General features: G+C 42.9%; 1 protein-coding gene across 5 annotated transcripts in view; it reads right to left on the bottom strand.

Moving 5' to 3' along the window:
* Positions 1 to 11,820: 11,820 nt before the first annotated feature.
* Positions 11,821 to 15,678, bottom strand: part of ACSL4 (acyl-CoA synthetase long chain family member 4) — a 133,326-nt gene continuing 129,468 nt past the window's right edge. For all 5 annotated transcript variants that reach the window (XM_080795083.1, XM_080795080.1, XM_080795082.1 and 2 more), the window contains one exon: positions 11,821 to 13,343. In XM_080795083.1, the coding sequence (XP_080651209.1) occupies positions 13,186 to 13,343 (158 nt within the window). In that variant the 3' untranslated portion in view covers positions 11,821 to 13,185. The remainder of the gene's footprint in view (positions 13,344 to 15,678) is intronic.

A 15,678-nucleotide genomic window follows, 5' to 3' on the forward strand; every position in this document is an offset into this window, starting at 1 on the left:
GGAGAACTTCATTGGCACTATCCCACTCAGTCCTTACAAGAACCCTGTGAGGTAGGTATAGTACCATTCCCACTAGACAGACGAGGAAACTGAGGCCCAGAGAGGTTATGTAACTTGCCCAACGCCACACAGCATGCAGGTGGTCAGGGTCGGTAATCTTCATTACTGTCACGCTCTAATGCTGCTGTATAATGTCCTTTGGACAGAGACTAAGGAGGGGGAAAAAAAACCTTCCGTGTCAGAAGACTCATCCGACCCCCTTATTTTGCAACAGAAGACACAGAGGCCCAGGCAGAGGGGACTCGCCTAAAGTCCCCCATCGGTTCATACCGAGCCATCTGAATCCAGCCCAGAGGCCTTTCCACTCCACTGCACAGCCCTCTTCAATGCTTTGCGCAGGTCCGATTTTATTTCTAGCTTTTTAATGATGACAAGAGTCTGTAACTCCTCTTGAGGTCTTTCAAAGCAATGCATGAAATCAAAATGGGTGGCAGTTCAACCCCCCTTTTGGGGCCCAAACACAAGGTCATAGAGTCAATTGTCAAATTTCTGTCAATACATGCCTCGACCTTATCTTAAAAATGTTTCTCCCACCCACTCAGTTTTCTCTGGAAGGGGAAAGAAAACAATGTGGGTACTTGGGGTTTTCTGTGGGAAAGGAAGCATGGGGGGGGCGCTTTTCTCTTGGACTCCCACAGCGCCATCTGGTGGAAGCCCGGAGTTTTCGAGCCGCTTCCTTCAGAATGTTGTTTTTTTGTTGTTTTTTTTGTTTGTTTTTTTGTTTTTTCCAGAATGTTTTTCAACCGGAGCATTTGATATTTGATGCCAGTTTCTGTGCCAGGCGCTGCGTTAGGAGGTTAAGCACTGGGGATCCAGAGAGACCCTCCTTCTAGCATAGAGCTCACTTTCCAGGGGTCAAGAGCTACCTAGACCATTGCAAGGCGGTATGGTGGAGACCCTATAGGAGGCAAAGAGTAGAGTATGGTAGTTGAGAGCAGCCGCTCTCAGCATTTTAATTCTGGTTTGGCCACCTCCTGGCTGTGCTACCAGGAGACATCACTCAACCTCTCTGTGCTCGTTGCCTCTTCTGTAAAATGGAAATACTAGTAAAAGTGCTCCCCGCAAACATCCCTGAGGAGGTGACACTTGGGATGTTTTGAGTTCTCCGTGTGCATAACATATGGGTAAGGGAAACAACAAGGTTCACCTCCCCGCACCCCTGCATCATGAGGGATGGCAGAACAGCCTTTGGCTCGGGGCTTGGGAGTGGATGTGTGTGCCAGGGAGTTCAGGGAGGGCCTTTGAGCTGGGAGATGATCTGGGAACATTTAGGAATCACTGGATTCGGGACCCAGACCAAATGAGAAATTGGTTCCCACAGTGAGTAGGCACAGCTTGACATAAAATTAGACGCCAAGAGAAAAATCAAGACCAGTTGTGTCAACTACCGTGTGTTTGTTTTAATTTTGGCTTTGTTTTGGGGCAATAATGCTTCAGTGGCTCTTTATTTATCCAGCACTATGCTAAATAGGCATGATGGGGCTTGTTAATTTCCCACTGCCTCCAAACACAATCAGTTCTCAGCCCCTCAGCTTTTTTTTCCAAATTGTGTCTGGTGCACACCACGACTGTATATGTCTCTGTTTGTGCTGTTCTTCCCTGCAAATGTTTAACCCTTCCATGTTATTCAAATCTTACTCATCCTCCAAGGTCTGGACTCTCTTGTTCATTTACCCATTCATGAAATCTTTTCTTTTCTTTTTTTTAAATTGAGACATAATTGACATGTTAGTTTCAGGTATACAACATAATGATTCAATACTTGTATATAATGTGAAATGATCACAGTAGGTTGAGTGAACATATGTCACCATATGCAGTTACAGATTTTTTTTTCTCATGATGAGAACTTTTGAGATCTACACCCTTAGCAACTTTCCAATACGCATCACAATACCACTAACTATAGTCACCATGCTGAACATGACATCACCATGACTTATTTATTTTATAACTTCGACCCCCCTTTACCCATTTCAGCCACCACCCAACCCACTCTGGCAACTGCCAATCTGTTCTTTGAATCTATGAGCTTTTTTTTTTGTAAGATTCTACATATAGGTGAGATCATACAATATTTGTCTTTCTTTCTCTGGACATTTCCCTTAGCACAATGCCTTCAAGATTCATCCATATTTTCAGAGATGGCAACATTTCCTTCTTTTTATAGCTAAATAATATTCCTCTGTGTGTGTGCACGTGCACACGTACTTCCTGTATTTTCTTAATTCATTGATCCATCAGTGGACGCTTAGGCTGTTTCTATATCTTGGCTATTGAAAATAATGCCGCAATGAACACAGTGCTGCAGATCTCTTTTTGAGTTAATGTCTTATATTCTTCAGATAAATACCCAGAAGTGGAATTGCTGGATCGTATGGTAGCTCTATTTTTTCCCTTTCTGAGGAAACTCCATTCTGTGTGCCACTGTGGCTGTACCCATTTACAGCAGTGTACAAGAGTTCCCTCTTCTCCACATCCTCACCAACACTTGTTATTTCTTGTCTGTTTGGTACTAGCCATTTGGACAGGTGTGAGGTGATATCTCATTGTGGATCTCACTTGCTTGAAATATTTTCCTGAGAACTCACCACATGCCAGGCACAGTGGCAGGCCCTGGAGAGAGAGCAATGAACGAGACAAGACATTGTCTACCTTCCCAGACCTGACAGTCTGCCTGGGACTACAGGCATGGCATCATGGCCAGGTGTTACCAAGGTTTTCCAAGACGAGGGATATATCTAGAAGTGTATTTCCCATAGTTTTTGCTACAAAGCACACACAGATAACATCTATGATGCCCTGGGATGAATGAATAAGAAAGTCAACCTCCTAGGGAGCCCTGGCCACTCCCAAGGGCAGAGGGCATCAATATTTCAGCACACCTGGAATCTCTGGGCAATCTCTGATCTAGAGTCTCAAGCTACGAGATCGCTATCGCTCTCACTCCACTTCGTCCTTGCAGGCTGATGGGCACAAAAGCGATGCTGCTACAGATGAGTACACACTCTTCGATATTAGCTAGAAGCTGCTAAGAGTCACTCGTGTCTCTTCAGCATTAGGCTCAGGTGGGAGGCTCCGAGGAAGACTTCCCCGACAACTGAATCCTAAAGGGATCTCTGCCTTTGTCAAATTCCTACATACTTAGAGACTTCAGCTCACAGTCCAGCTTCTATTGCACGCCCATCGTCTGATACTGAGTGCTGACAGCACAAGCCCTTCTTCTGTCTCCCTTAGAGAGACACAGAGAGAGTGACAGGGAGAAAACACAAGCGGGGTGAGGGGCAGAGGGAGAAGCAGACTCCCTGCTGAGCAGGGAGTCCGATGTGGGACTCGGACCTGGGACTCGGAGATCATGACCTCAGCCGAAGCTTAGCCGAATGAGCCACCAGGTACCCCTCAGGAGTACTTCTTAACTTTAATCGCCTTAAAAAACTTTACAGAGAGAAAGTTACAAAGTTGTAAGAGGATAGAAAGTTACAAAGTTGTAAGAGGAAAAAGTCCTACAGCCTTCCTCCAGGAGGCAGAATGCTGAATTCCCACAGCTCCCAGGCCAGTTTGGAGTTTTTCCTTCTCTAAGCGAAACCAAAAGCCAACCAAGATACCCCACAACCCTGGGGTGGGGGGATAGGGTCGAGAGGGCTCTTCTTTATATCATAAGCCCAAGGAAAGAATTCACAAAGAGAGCCCAAGAGCCCTCTTGCAGACAAACTAAAGGCTCCTGCTGAAATGAAACAGAAGACCCCCCCCCCCAGGGAGGTTAATGCTCTTGCCACGGGGAGTCCCTATGGCTAATGAAATGCAGATCTGGATTAGAAACAATAAGGACTCCCCCAAATCCACCTCTCTCTCCCCCTCCAGGGAGAAGGCTGGGTATCAAACTGGACAGAGTTTTAACTCATCTCTTAGATCCCTCATTTTGTTCATGCTTCCAACAGTCACTGTCTGGGCAGGAAGATGTCCCTGGGCTTCCCTCTCTGGCCCCGTCCCTTATCCACTCTTGGGGAGCTACGTTACAACTCCTTACTACTCTCCTGTGAGGATATGTGCGGTTCACCATCCCAAACTGAATTAGGGCGGGGTGTTGGCCACGAAGAAGAAAATATGTTTGGACATGTCCATAATAGATATGTGCATGTGTGCATGTGTGTGCGCGTGTGTGTGTGTGTGTGTGTGTGTGTGTGTGTATCCGATTCTGAGCTTCCTCAGAGCCAGGCACAGGAAGAAATATCTGACTTGGAAAGACTCCTTTTCAGATTTATGCTACAAAAGTCACTCTGGGGAGATAACAAGATATGGGAGTCTCTTGACTTGTTTTGTTTGACTGATCTCTTACAACCCCAAGGCAAAAATATAAATTATTTAGAGTTGATAATTAGCACTTTTGAGTGGCCCCACCACGAGAGCCTGTTTCTGATTCTTGATACCTTTAGGAATGCCACCGGAGAAACATTCATTCTCTAGGAACCTCTCAGGTTTGCAAGTGTCAAAGGAAATAGTCTGCCAAAGCAAAAGAAAACTCAGTCTTGTACAAATAAGAGAGGGTCATGGGAGCCGACAGTTAACCAGGAGCCTCCTTCCTTGGTAACCTATGAAGACCATCCTCTCCTCTAGGAATTATTTTGTGGCTTAGTCGTAAAAAGAGGTGCTTCTGGCGGGGGCCTGGGTGGCTCGGTCGGTGAAGCGTCTGCCTTTGGCTCAGGTGATGATCCCGGAGTCCTGGAATCGAGTCCCGCATCGGGCTCCCTGCTGGGTGGGGAGTCCGCTTCTTCCCCTGCTCCTCCCTCTGCTCGTGCTCTCATTCTCTCTCTCTCTCTCTCCCTCTCTCTCAAATAAGCAATAATGTATTTTTTAAAAATAAAAATAAATACCAAGAGGTGTTTTTTGTTTATTTGGGTTTTTGTTGTCATTGGTGTTCATCTTGAAGTGCAGCCAGGGTGAAGAACCATTTAAATGGATGAGCTTGCCTTACTAGGGATCCAGGGATTTGAATACCAAGCTGACATTTTGATTTGAATAAGAATAGCATCAACAAGGTGGTATTTTAGCAAGGTAAGTTTGATGTTTTTTTTTAAAGATTTGATTTATTTCTTTGTCAGAGAGAGAGCCAGAGAGAGCACAAGCAGGGGGAGGGGCAAAGGGAGAAGCAGGCTCCCCGCTGAGCAGGGAGCCTGATGCGGGGCTCCACCCCAGGACCCCAGGATCATGACCTGAGCCCAAAGCAGATGCTTAACCGGCCGAGCCACCCAGGTGTCCCCAGTCTGGCAGGTTTACATGTGAGAGAGTAGACCAGCAGTGATGGAAGGAGTGGACTTGCCAAGAAACAGGTTAGGAGGTCGATGTGTAGTTCTAGGGAAAAAGGACTGAAGGTCCAGTCTAGGGTGGTAAGAGCGGGAAGCCAAATAAGAGATGAACTGTAGGTACGTGAAGATGCCATGTCTCACAAACGAAGCCCAGCAGAAACGACAAGCGGGTGCCAACATTGACATACACTCATCTGCGTTCGGGTGTTTTAAGGTCACTGGAGTTGTCTTGTCCCCTTTATCACAGCTGTCAGGCCCACAGAGATGTTTCTCATGACCTGAGCCTCAGGCTCTCCTGCACCCTTACCGGAACACGCTTGTTCCAAAGACTGATCCTTCTGAGGCTTAGCACGTTCTGGACAGAACGTGATGAACCTAAGTGATTCATCTTTTTCACCCTCAGCGTACCCAAATACACCCATCCTTCAACCTCTTCAATGTATTACCTATCTTACCTGTCCACGCCAGGCATGCCTGACCCTACTCAGGATGCTCCTAAGAAAAAGACAGAGGACAGGGGCGCCTGGGTGGCTCACTTGGTTAGGTGTCTGACTCTTGGTTTCAGCTCTAGTTGTGATCTCAGGGTCCTGAGATCAAGCCCCGCCTACATTGAGCCCCACGTTGGGCTCCACACTCAGTGTGGAGTCTGCTTTAGATTCTCTTGCCCGTGGTGTGCCTGGGTGGATAAGTTGGTTAAGCATCTGCCTTGGGCTTAGGTCATGATCCTGGGGTCCTGGAATTGAGCCTTGCATCAGGCTCCCTGCTAGGTGGAGAGTCTGCTTCAACCTTTCCTTCTGCTGCTCTCCCAACTTGTACTCTCTCTCTCTCTCTCTCTCTCGATCTCTGTCAAATAAATAAATAAAATCTTTAAAAACGAAAAAAAAAACCTCTTTCCTGCTCCTTGTGCCCCTCCCCCACCTAAAATAAATAAACAGTTTGATAAAAAAGTAGAGGTAAAGAGGCTGGAGCCCAAATCAGGACTAGTTGAAAACTGTTGTTATGGACTAACCATTCGTGTCCTCCTTGCCAGAAAAAAATTTTTTAAGATTGTATTTATTTGAGAGAGAGAGAGAGAGAGTGAGAGAGAACATGAGCCGGGGTGGGGAGGGAGGGGCAGAAGGAGAAGGAGAAGTAGGCTCCCCGCTGAGCAGGGAGCCCAGTGCAGGACTGGATCCCAAGACCCTGGGTCCATGGCCTGAGCCAAAGGCAGACGCTTAACCCACTGAGCCACCCAGGTGCCCCTGAAGCAGCTGTTTTTAGAGAAAACAAAAACAAAAACATCACCACTACAGATCCATCAACCACTTGCCTCACCCTTACTACTGGGGTGATGACAGCTCTTCATCTCACCACAGCAGAACCCTGAAGCAGAAAGAACGGGGTACACTGGGCACAGCACAGAGGTACTATGTTAAAAACAGGGTAATAAAGCAATTAACCGGATGTGTGATGAATGTAGAAACAACCACCCCCACCCTGCCTTCTTGTACATGTTCTTCCAGAACATTCCATACAAGAAATTGGCATTTTCATAAGCTCCAACCACACTCTTGGACCTTCCAGTCAGCTTTCTAGTACTTTCTTCTTAAATGACCAGGCAAGGATTACCAAACCTTTAAAGAATAGAGACAAAAGCAAGAGGAGGCGGGGGTGGGAGAGCAAATTGTAGTAAATTGGCCCTCCAGAGGAAAGAAAGCTTAAAAAGAAAAACTTACAAACTATTGCTCAACAATAGAAAGCTTCAAAAAGGGAATGTATAGAAAGTAAACAAACAAACAAAAAAACCCCAGCTCTTCGAGATTGTAAACATGATAGCAGAAATAAAAACTTCAGGAGTTGAAATAGCCAGTAGAGGAAATCTCCCAGAAAGTAGAATTTTTTAAAAGATAAAAAATAGGAACAAAAAGAATATTAAAGTACTGGCCAAGTGATTCATCATTTGGATAATAGAAGCATGAGGGCATGTGCATGCATGCGAGAGAGAGAGACAGAGAGAGAAAACAAGAAAGACAGAGAGAAAGAAATCAATTAAATAATTCGAGAAACTTTCTCAGAACAAATGTACATCGGTTTCTGGGTTGAAATAGCCTAACACAACAGATGAAAAAATACCCACCCCAAAGCACATTGTCAAGAGATTTCAGAGAACAGAGAGATTGTTATGAGCTTCAGAGAAGAAAATCAAGTCTTCCAGAAGGGATGGGAAAAATCAGAATGGCTTTGAACTGCCCAAACCAACACTTGGAAGCTTAATCATGTCAGTGGAATAATGCTTTCAACACGGTGGGGAAATTTTCCATCTAGAATTCTATACCCGAGCAAATTATCAATTAAAGGTCTCACACGTGCCTCCCATAGATCACTTCTCAGTAAGCTATGGTAGGAAGCGATCCATCAGAAAGAGGGAATAATCCAAGTAGGAAAAAGACATGGGATACAGGAAATAGGAAGTGTACTACATGATAAAGGTGAAAGGAACTCTCAGGAGGGCAGTGAAGTTAGAGTCTAAGAAAATGGAGGGATAATCCTATGGTTAGGGAAGGTGAATGGTCTAGCTTGAAATCGGTCAGAAGGCTCTAGGAGATATTTCTTGCAGAGATGAAGAATTGTTCAAATTTTTGCTATCTGCACATCTTGAAAGGAGGTATGGACTAGTGGTGGAGAGTCTGGGGTGCCTGGGTGGCTCAGTCGGTTAAGTGTCTGTCTTCGGCTTGTCCTGGGATCGAGTCCGACATCAGCTGTCTGCTTAGTGGGGAGTCTGCTTTTCCCTTTCCCTCTCCCTTTGTGTGTGCGCTCGTTCACTCTCTCTCTCTCTCAAATAAATAAATAAAATCTTTAAAAAAAAGAAAAAAGAAAACTAATCCAATGCAAGAGAGGCTTATTATTAGCACCACAGGGTTAAAAGTGCAGGAAGGCAGAATTCATCATGGTTTTCCTATACACGTTTCAGCTTTGATGAGCAGTTAATATCATTTAAACTTATTAATCATACAGCTATACTGACAGGATGGGAAGTGGGCCTCTGTATAGTGAGACGTCGATAAATAACAACAAAGCTGAGAGGCAGCAACACAAGTACCTTATTTAGATACAAGACAGTAAATAGCAGAACAATCCACTAAGAGTTGAAAGTGGTTGTCTCTGAGGTAGAGGGAGTAGGAGGGATGAGGGCCAGTGTTAGCTTTCTTTCCCAGACTTCACAGGGTAGTGAGCTTTAAATTTGTGCTTTCTGGGGGCACCTGGATGACCCAGTGGATTAAGCGTCTGCCTTCGGCTCAGGTCATAATCCCAAGGTCCTGGGATGGAGCCTTTTGTCTGGCTCCCCATTCAGCAGGGAGTCTGATTCTCCGTCTCCTCCCTCCCCAACCCACTCTTGCTTTCTCAAATAAATGAATAAAATCTTTAAAAAAAAAAAAAAAAAACCTTTTTTCCTAAACTGTGGCCTGCAGATTCCCTGGAGGTGTGCTAACAGGAGAATGAAATTAAAGATTCAGTTCCTCAGTCCCACTAAGCACTCTTCAGATGTTCGACAGCCACATGTGTCTAGTGGCTCCTGGAAAAGGAGAGATCCATGATATTTTCAACTTCACAGAAAGATCTATTGGACAGCACTTGTTTGTGGGGTTGTGAAATCAATTGGGAGGGACACAACCAGCCTTTCAATAAATGAACTAGATAGATAACACCAGTGAGCATCTCATAGTGGGTTTTTTTCCCACATAAACAGGGTTTATATTGTGTTAGGTCCACGTCAGTGTGTGTACCTAGCATTGTAAATCAAAGTAAAAAAAAAAAGTTTGAAAGCACTTCTTTAAATATGGGCAGAAGCCTGAATTTTTTTAAAGAGAGTACCCAGGAGAATCCTCACTTCTTGTGATGGCTTCATCTACAGCCTCATATCCTTCTAGGAAAATTCGTGACCTAGGATGTCATTAACAAACCACAGTCACAGTGGAAAGCGAGAAGTGCCCAACCCTATAGGCAACATGACATGCCTTATTTCCTCCGTCGTTCGCCGTTCCATTTTTACAAAGAGTGTCTTCTTCAAGGTTTGCTCCTTTTATTTATTTTTAAATAAAGGAAGAAGAAACTGAGGCTAAGAGGGTATCATGAGATTTGTCCAGGGTTACAAAGCTAGTGATAGAATGAGCCAGGCCTCCTCTCCTCTATATCCAGAACCCTCCACGGTCTTCTGGGACCAGCAAGCCTGAAAGCCTTAAAGCCTTCAGTGTGCTAAGTAATACGTGAAACCACCTCGCTGAGGAAATTGCCTGGCTAAGCTTGCCCTGATCCAAACACTTTACATGGACTAATGTGTTTTAATCCTTGCAACCACCATGTGGGGTAGATCCTCTGATCAACCAACCCCATTCATTCAGATGGAAAAATGCAGCGGGCACACATTCATGAACTTGCTCACAGTCATAGAGTGCGTGAGGAGCAGAGCCAGAAAAGAGACTGAGGACAGTGTTTTATTCCACAGTATCAGGTGTTCCAAAGCAGTTCTACTCTATTAACTGTATCAGTGTAACGGCTTTAGGTTCAGATGCTCCAAACTAATGGATGCGACGTATACAGGCCGGATTAACTGCTTAAATCAAGTCCATAAACCTACAGAAGAGTGCTTTTAAAATATGTGCTTAAAAGTCTGGCTAAGGGGCACTTGGGTGGCTCAGTTGGTTAAGTGACTGCCTTCAGACTCAGGTTATGATCCCAGGGTCCTGGGACAGAGCCCCGCGTCGGGCTCCCTGCTCAGTGGGGAGCCTGCTTCTCCCTCTCCCACTCCCCCTCCCCCTGCTCACACTCTCACATGCTCATTCTCAAATAAATAGTCTTCAAAAAATAAACATAAATAAAAGTCTGGATATTTGGGGTGATGGGCTGGCTCCACTGGAGGAGCCTGTGACTCTTGATCACGGCGTTGTAAGTTTGAGCCCCATGTTGGGTACAGAGCTTACTTTAAAAAAAAAAACTAAATATACTTAAAAAATCACCCAATTTAAATAAATAAAGAAATAATGGCTGGCTAGTAGTCTTCAAACCTGTGGGTTTTATCTTGGCTCATCAATGAGGCACAAATCAGCTTGATAACATGTGTGGATTTATTTCTTAAGATTCGAGTGCAAACTTAAAAAACAAGAACAAACCAAGCTTTTCATTAGGAATAAACACAAAAATCGAAGTAACAATCCCGCGATCATGCATTTTAACAGAAAGTACAAAAAATGAATACATTCTAATTTGTAACTACATTTGAAAATTAAAATATTCCTCTGGAGTTCCAAATACGACACAATCATTAACCTGTTCTCATTCTGTCACCTCAGACATATCCATCATATGCTATCAGAAAAACACAGGCAAGGATTATTATTAAATCAGCCTTTATGCCCGAAAGAAACATTCCTCTCCTTAACTTCTGACTCTTTGAATCATTTACCTGTATCTCAGTTCTGAAAGCTATACAATTATACCTCTGCTCTAAGAAAAAGAAAAGAAGCAATACAAGTATCAGGGAGGCAAGATATTTTCATGTCATTAAAGCAAAAGTCACAAGTGTTCAACTTAGAAATGTACAGAACTGTAGTAAATTTTAAAAGTACAACTTCATTTGATGGCTGACACGTCATAACAGCGAACAATTTAAACAGGTATAAAAATGTAGGATTAAAATCTTTAGGCTCAAATACTTGAAAAGTCACTATGAATATGGTAAGATCAGTTTACATAACCATGTATTTTTTTTTTCTGATGAAAAATCAGGAGGGTAGTGGCATCTCCCTTGGTCCCTTAACAATATTTGGATTTTCTCAAAGAATTAGCAGCACCCAACTTTAAGTGTTGATTCCATGTTTCTAAAGGACCTTATACAACAGATTAGTTGGCAGTGTTCTAGCTTTCAGGAGATGGGACAGGGCAGGGGTGCAAACACGGGAGTATGCATGCATTCACATATTTGAAATCACCATTCCAGATGGGAAAACAATTCACATATTGAAAAAAAATCTAAGGGACTCATCCTTGAAGGATCAACAGTGGGCCAGAACAGTAGAAGCTGAATAGTAGTCTACTTGATGACAATGGTTTTTCACGCTTCCAAGGCAAGTTGGGAAAAATGAGAATACTCACATACATATAACTTCAGAGAGAACTTGCCTCGAATTGGACACTGCAGAACACTGAACAGAAATCTTTACAAAAACCTTCATTCTTGCTTATAATAACACCAGATTATTTATTTTTCCTTTTCACCACCATATACATAATATTTAAATATTTTTATTATAAATATCTTAGAGCAAAAAAGAATGTATTTAATTGCAGTGGTGGCCCACATCTGTACAAAGCAATGTAAGCAACATATATATATATATGCATATATGTGTGTGTGTGTGTGTGTATAAAATGATTAAGAAAAAAGTGCAAAGAATAACAGTATTAAGAATTTTTGCTTTTTACAGTAACTATGGTTCAAGTGTGAAAACCTGTCAGATCTAGAATCCCAGATTTTAATGAAAGAGTCAAAAAGAAGCCCACATGCCAAATCGCTGCACAAGTATCAGTCCCTTACTGAGTATCTTCCCTTTGCCCAAATCGAGCATTTCCAGTTTCTAAACTTTTCACACAATCAGGAAAATAGTGGTAACAGTGTGTTCTTTCCCTGTCACTTCCCCAAACTCATCCATGTTAAGTCATCACTCAGAGATCCAAACAAGATATTGGGGAAGTCAGTCATCATAACCCGCTTTGCTCACATTAAAGCTAAATGAAAGGCTTTCTGAAATAAACTACGGATCAAGAATCAAATCAGCAACAGCAAACAGACCTTCAGTTCCAAGTGTAATTTAATACGAGGAAATTTTCAAATCAATCCCTGTTATCATAGGTAAATTCCAAATTGAAATCCTTTCCTAGGTTCAGTGCTATGCAAGGATCAGAATTCTAAATATTTAGGATGCTTTCGCCTTTTCCAACAAAGAAAGTGCTTCCTGTTAAAATTGGATTCATTTTTTATCATCTTACTCTTGGTCTCAGTTTTTTCTTTTGAAAAGACAGACAATTTTTGGCAGTCTTTAACATCATTTACCCTTAATCATTCAAATAATTAGTTACTGATTTTAAGACCTCCAAGTTTCAGAAAAGCAGTTCAATTTCCCTTTAAAAATATATTACTAAATATTTTTGGTGTGTTTAACGTTGTTGTACTCAGACTTCGGGCACTGTAATTATTCACAATATTACAATGATTCTATGTCTAATTTATGCCAACAATTATGAATCCTAAAATGGTTTCCAAGGTACTACTATTTGATTCTATTATATTATGATTGAATTTTGCCTTCATGAGAAATGGTTGGAAGAGAATTTCAAAGCCCTGCAGAACTCCTGCTTTGAGTAGTGTTAATACATATTTTTTTGTCATGCTTAGTATTTTAAGCTTCTTCTGAACTAGGAAGACAACAGACATTGGAAGATACAAATTGCCACAAACTATATTCTACTCCAATTTATTTTGTTCCACATTACTTTCCTTTAAGAAAACAAGCGTATCTTAGGCTAATTTTTAAAACAGAATTTTTGCTCTAAAATTAATAACACAGCTAAAGGGAAACAACTTCTCAATTTCAGCCACATGAGAACTAGGCAAAACTAAGTTAAAGTAGACTCAACGACTATCTTAATCACTTTGGGTTTTTTTTTAATTACCATGTCTTTAGAATGATATACCCCTTACATTCGAACAGCTCAACAAGGCTTAAAACTCTAGAACTGAAAACCTGCCAAGCCACCTCCTGCACAGCTGTAAATGAGAGGCAGCATTCTACTTGCCCCCGTACATTCGCTCAATGTCTTTGAGGTAATGGTTCTTCAGCTCCTTCCTCTTCAGTTTGAAAGCATCTGTGACCAAACCAGTTTCAGGCGTCCATGGCTCTGGACTTAGGCGAACCTTGATTGGAATTTCAAATCGCTCCAATTTCACTGAAATGAGAAGCGGGGAGGTAGGAGAGAGGGAGGGACAGGGGAGAGGGGAAGGGTTGGTTAATTTAGGGTGCCAGTATCTTACAATCTCAGTTTCATTGTAGAGTTCTCGAAGTGTACATAAATCGTTTCAGTTGCATGTAGTTTTAGCCCACACATTTTTTTTTATTCTATTGTATATGTAGACACCCTCCTCTTTCGAGTCTTCCTATTTGTCATTTCCTCTGCCTGCGCTCGTCTTCCCTGTTGGTAGCTGCCTAGCTCACTTTCTTACTCCATCTGGTGTCTGCTCAAACGCCACTCCTCAGAGAAGGCCTCCTGGACCCTTCAGAACAGGAGTCCCTGTGTCTGCTTAGCCTCTCTATCCTCTAACATTACACTTTCTTTTCTTTTCTTTTTTTTTAAGATTTTATTTATTTAATTGACAGAGAGAGACACAGCAAGAGAGGGAATACAAGCAGGGGGAGCAGACTGGAGAGGAAAAACAGGCTTCCCTCTGAGGAGGGAGCCAGAGGCAGGGCTCGATCCTAGGACCCTGGGATCATGACCTGAGCTGAAGGTAGATGCCCAACTGACTGGGCCACCCAGGCGCCCCGGACATTACACTTTCTTCAGAATGCTTCTCACCAGCCCACAGATTATATGTCTCCGTCTGACCTACTAGAACACAAGCTCCATGCAAGCAGGGGTCTTTTGTTCCCTGCCATCCATGGGGCTCCATCAAGAGCCTTCAATAAATGTGGATGTATGTATTCATTCATTCTGTGGAAAACTACGCCTCTAGACAACTGTTCTTCAGGAGCTGTATTCGACACTCAAGGAAGAATCAAAAGGGGGATGGTGAATTTCACACTTCAGTGGCATAAGGATGTGAGACAGCACGTACCGTATCAGAATTAAACAACTCAGCACGTGCGGAGAGAGGTAATGAGGCCATGCAATCAATCAATCAAGTACTCTGTAATTTTAAATTCAATTATATCCCCTCAAGCCACTTACTATTAATACAGGCTCATCCCAAAAATCTTGACGGCCCCTTAACGGCAATGTCAAGCTACAGAGGAGCTTTACTTCACATGCCATGAGGTGAAGGGACATGGACCTGCATGGGTAGTCTACCGCTAACCAGCCTGGGTGACTTTAGAAACAACTAGGTTTCCATGACAGGTGCCAAAACCTCAAATTCATGGAAGTTTTTGACCTAATACTGGCCTGGAGGTTTAGGATAGCTTGCTTTGATTACTGAATTTCTCATTAAAATGAGAGAAAAATAGCTGAGTGTGGAAAAATTATCCTTCAAATTACACAGAACCAAATTCCCGAAAGTTGTCCCCGAAAAGGCAGTAAAAGAACAGGAAACTTGATCAAATTTACCACATCTGTTCTGTTGACACATGACAGCTCAGTTATGGGGAGGGGAGGGGTCCAAAGTAAATCCATCTGCTCCCCAAGCTCACATTTGGTTCTCAAAGAAACACTTCCATTCTCAAGTATAGATTTGGCTCCAGAACCTTTTATTTCATATTCCTTTCCTTATTTACATAGGCCCTATTCATAAAAGTCACTATATTTCATTTTTATTAACTAAATTCCTGTTCAAAGGGGGGAAAAGGCTACATGAGAGGTTTCATTTTGGGAACTCCTAAATATTATCTAGTACCACAAGCTTTAGAGAACAATGGGCAATCACCTAGTTTCTTATAAACAGGATACACTGCCAGCAAGTGAGAAAGAGCAGGGGGAAGAAAAAACAAACAGTATTTTATGCATGCCATTTTATCGGAATTACCTACATTATGAAACAGAGCCTGTAGGTGGTAGCAAATACCGACATTTCAAGCCACTGGTCTTTATCAAATAACCACAAAACTACTAATTTATATCCTTCTCTTTTAAATTAGACTTTATTATTATTTAAGAGAGAGCGAGCGAGTACACCTATGAGCGGGTAGGGAGAGGGTAGCGGCAGAGAGAGAGAGAGCAAGAGAGAGAGAGAGAGAGAGAGAGAGACTCTCAAGCAGGCTCCATGCCTAGCATAGTGCCCAACCTGGAGCTCCATGCCATGACCCCAAGATCATGACCTGAGCCAAATTAAGAGTCCAACACTTACCTGACTGAGCTACCCAGACGCCCCTATTACTTTGTATTCTTAAGACAGATACTACCTACACCTGAAACCATACCCATAAGGTCAATGAGGCTGAAATGAACAGGAAATTTCAAGCTTGTTTTTCAGAGACCTGTTTCTCCCGAATCTGCTACTCTTTCTTTCCAGACCCCAACAACGAATCCACTAGCCCCCCTGGCGGAGGCATAAACTGAAGGTCAAGGGTAT

This window comes from Martes martes, assembly GCF_963455335.1.
Source record: "Martes martes genome assembly, chromosome: X".
NCBI lineage: Eukaryota > Metazoa > Chordata > Mammalia > Carnivora > Mustelidae > Martes > Martes martes.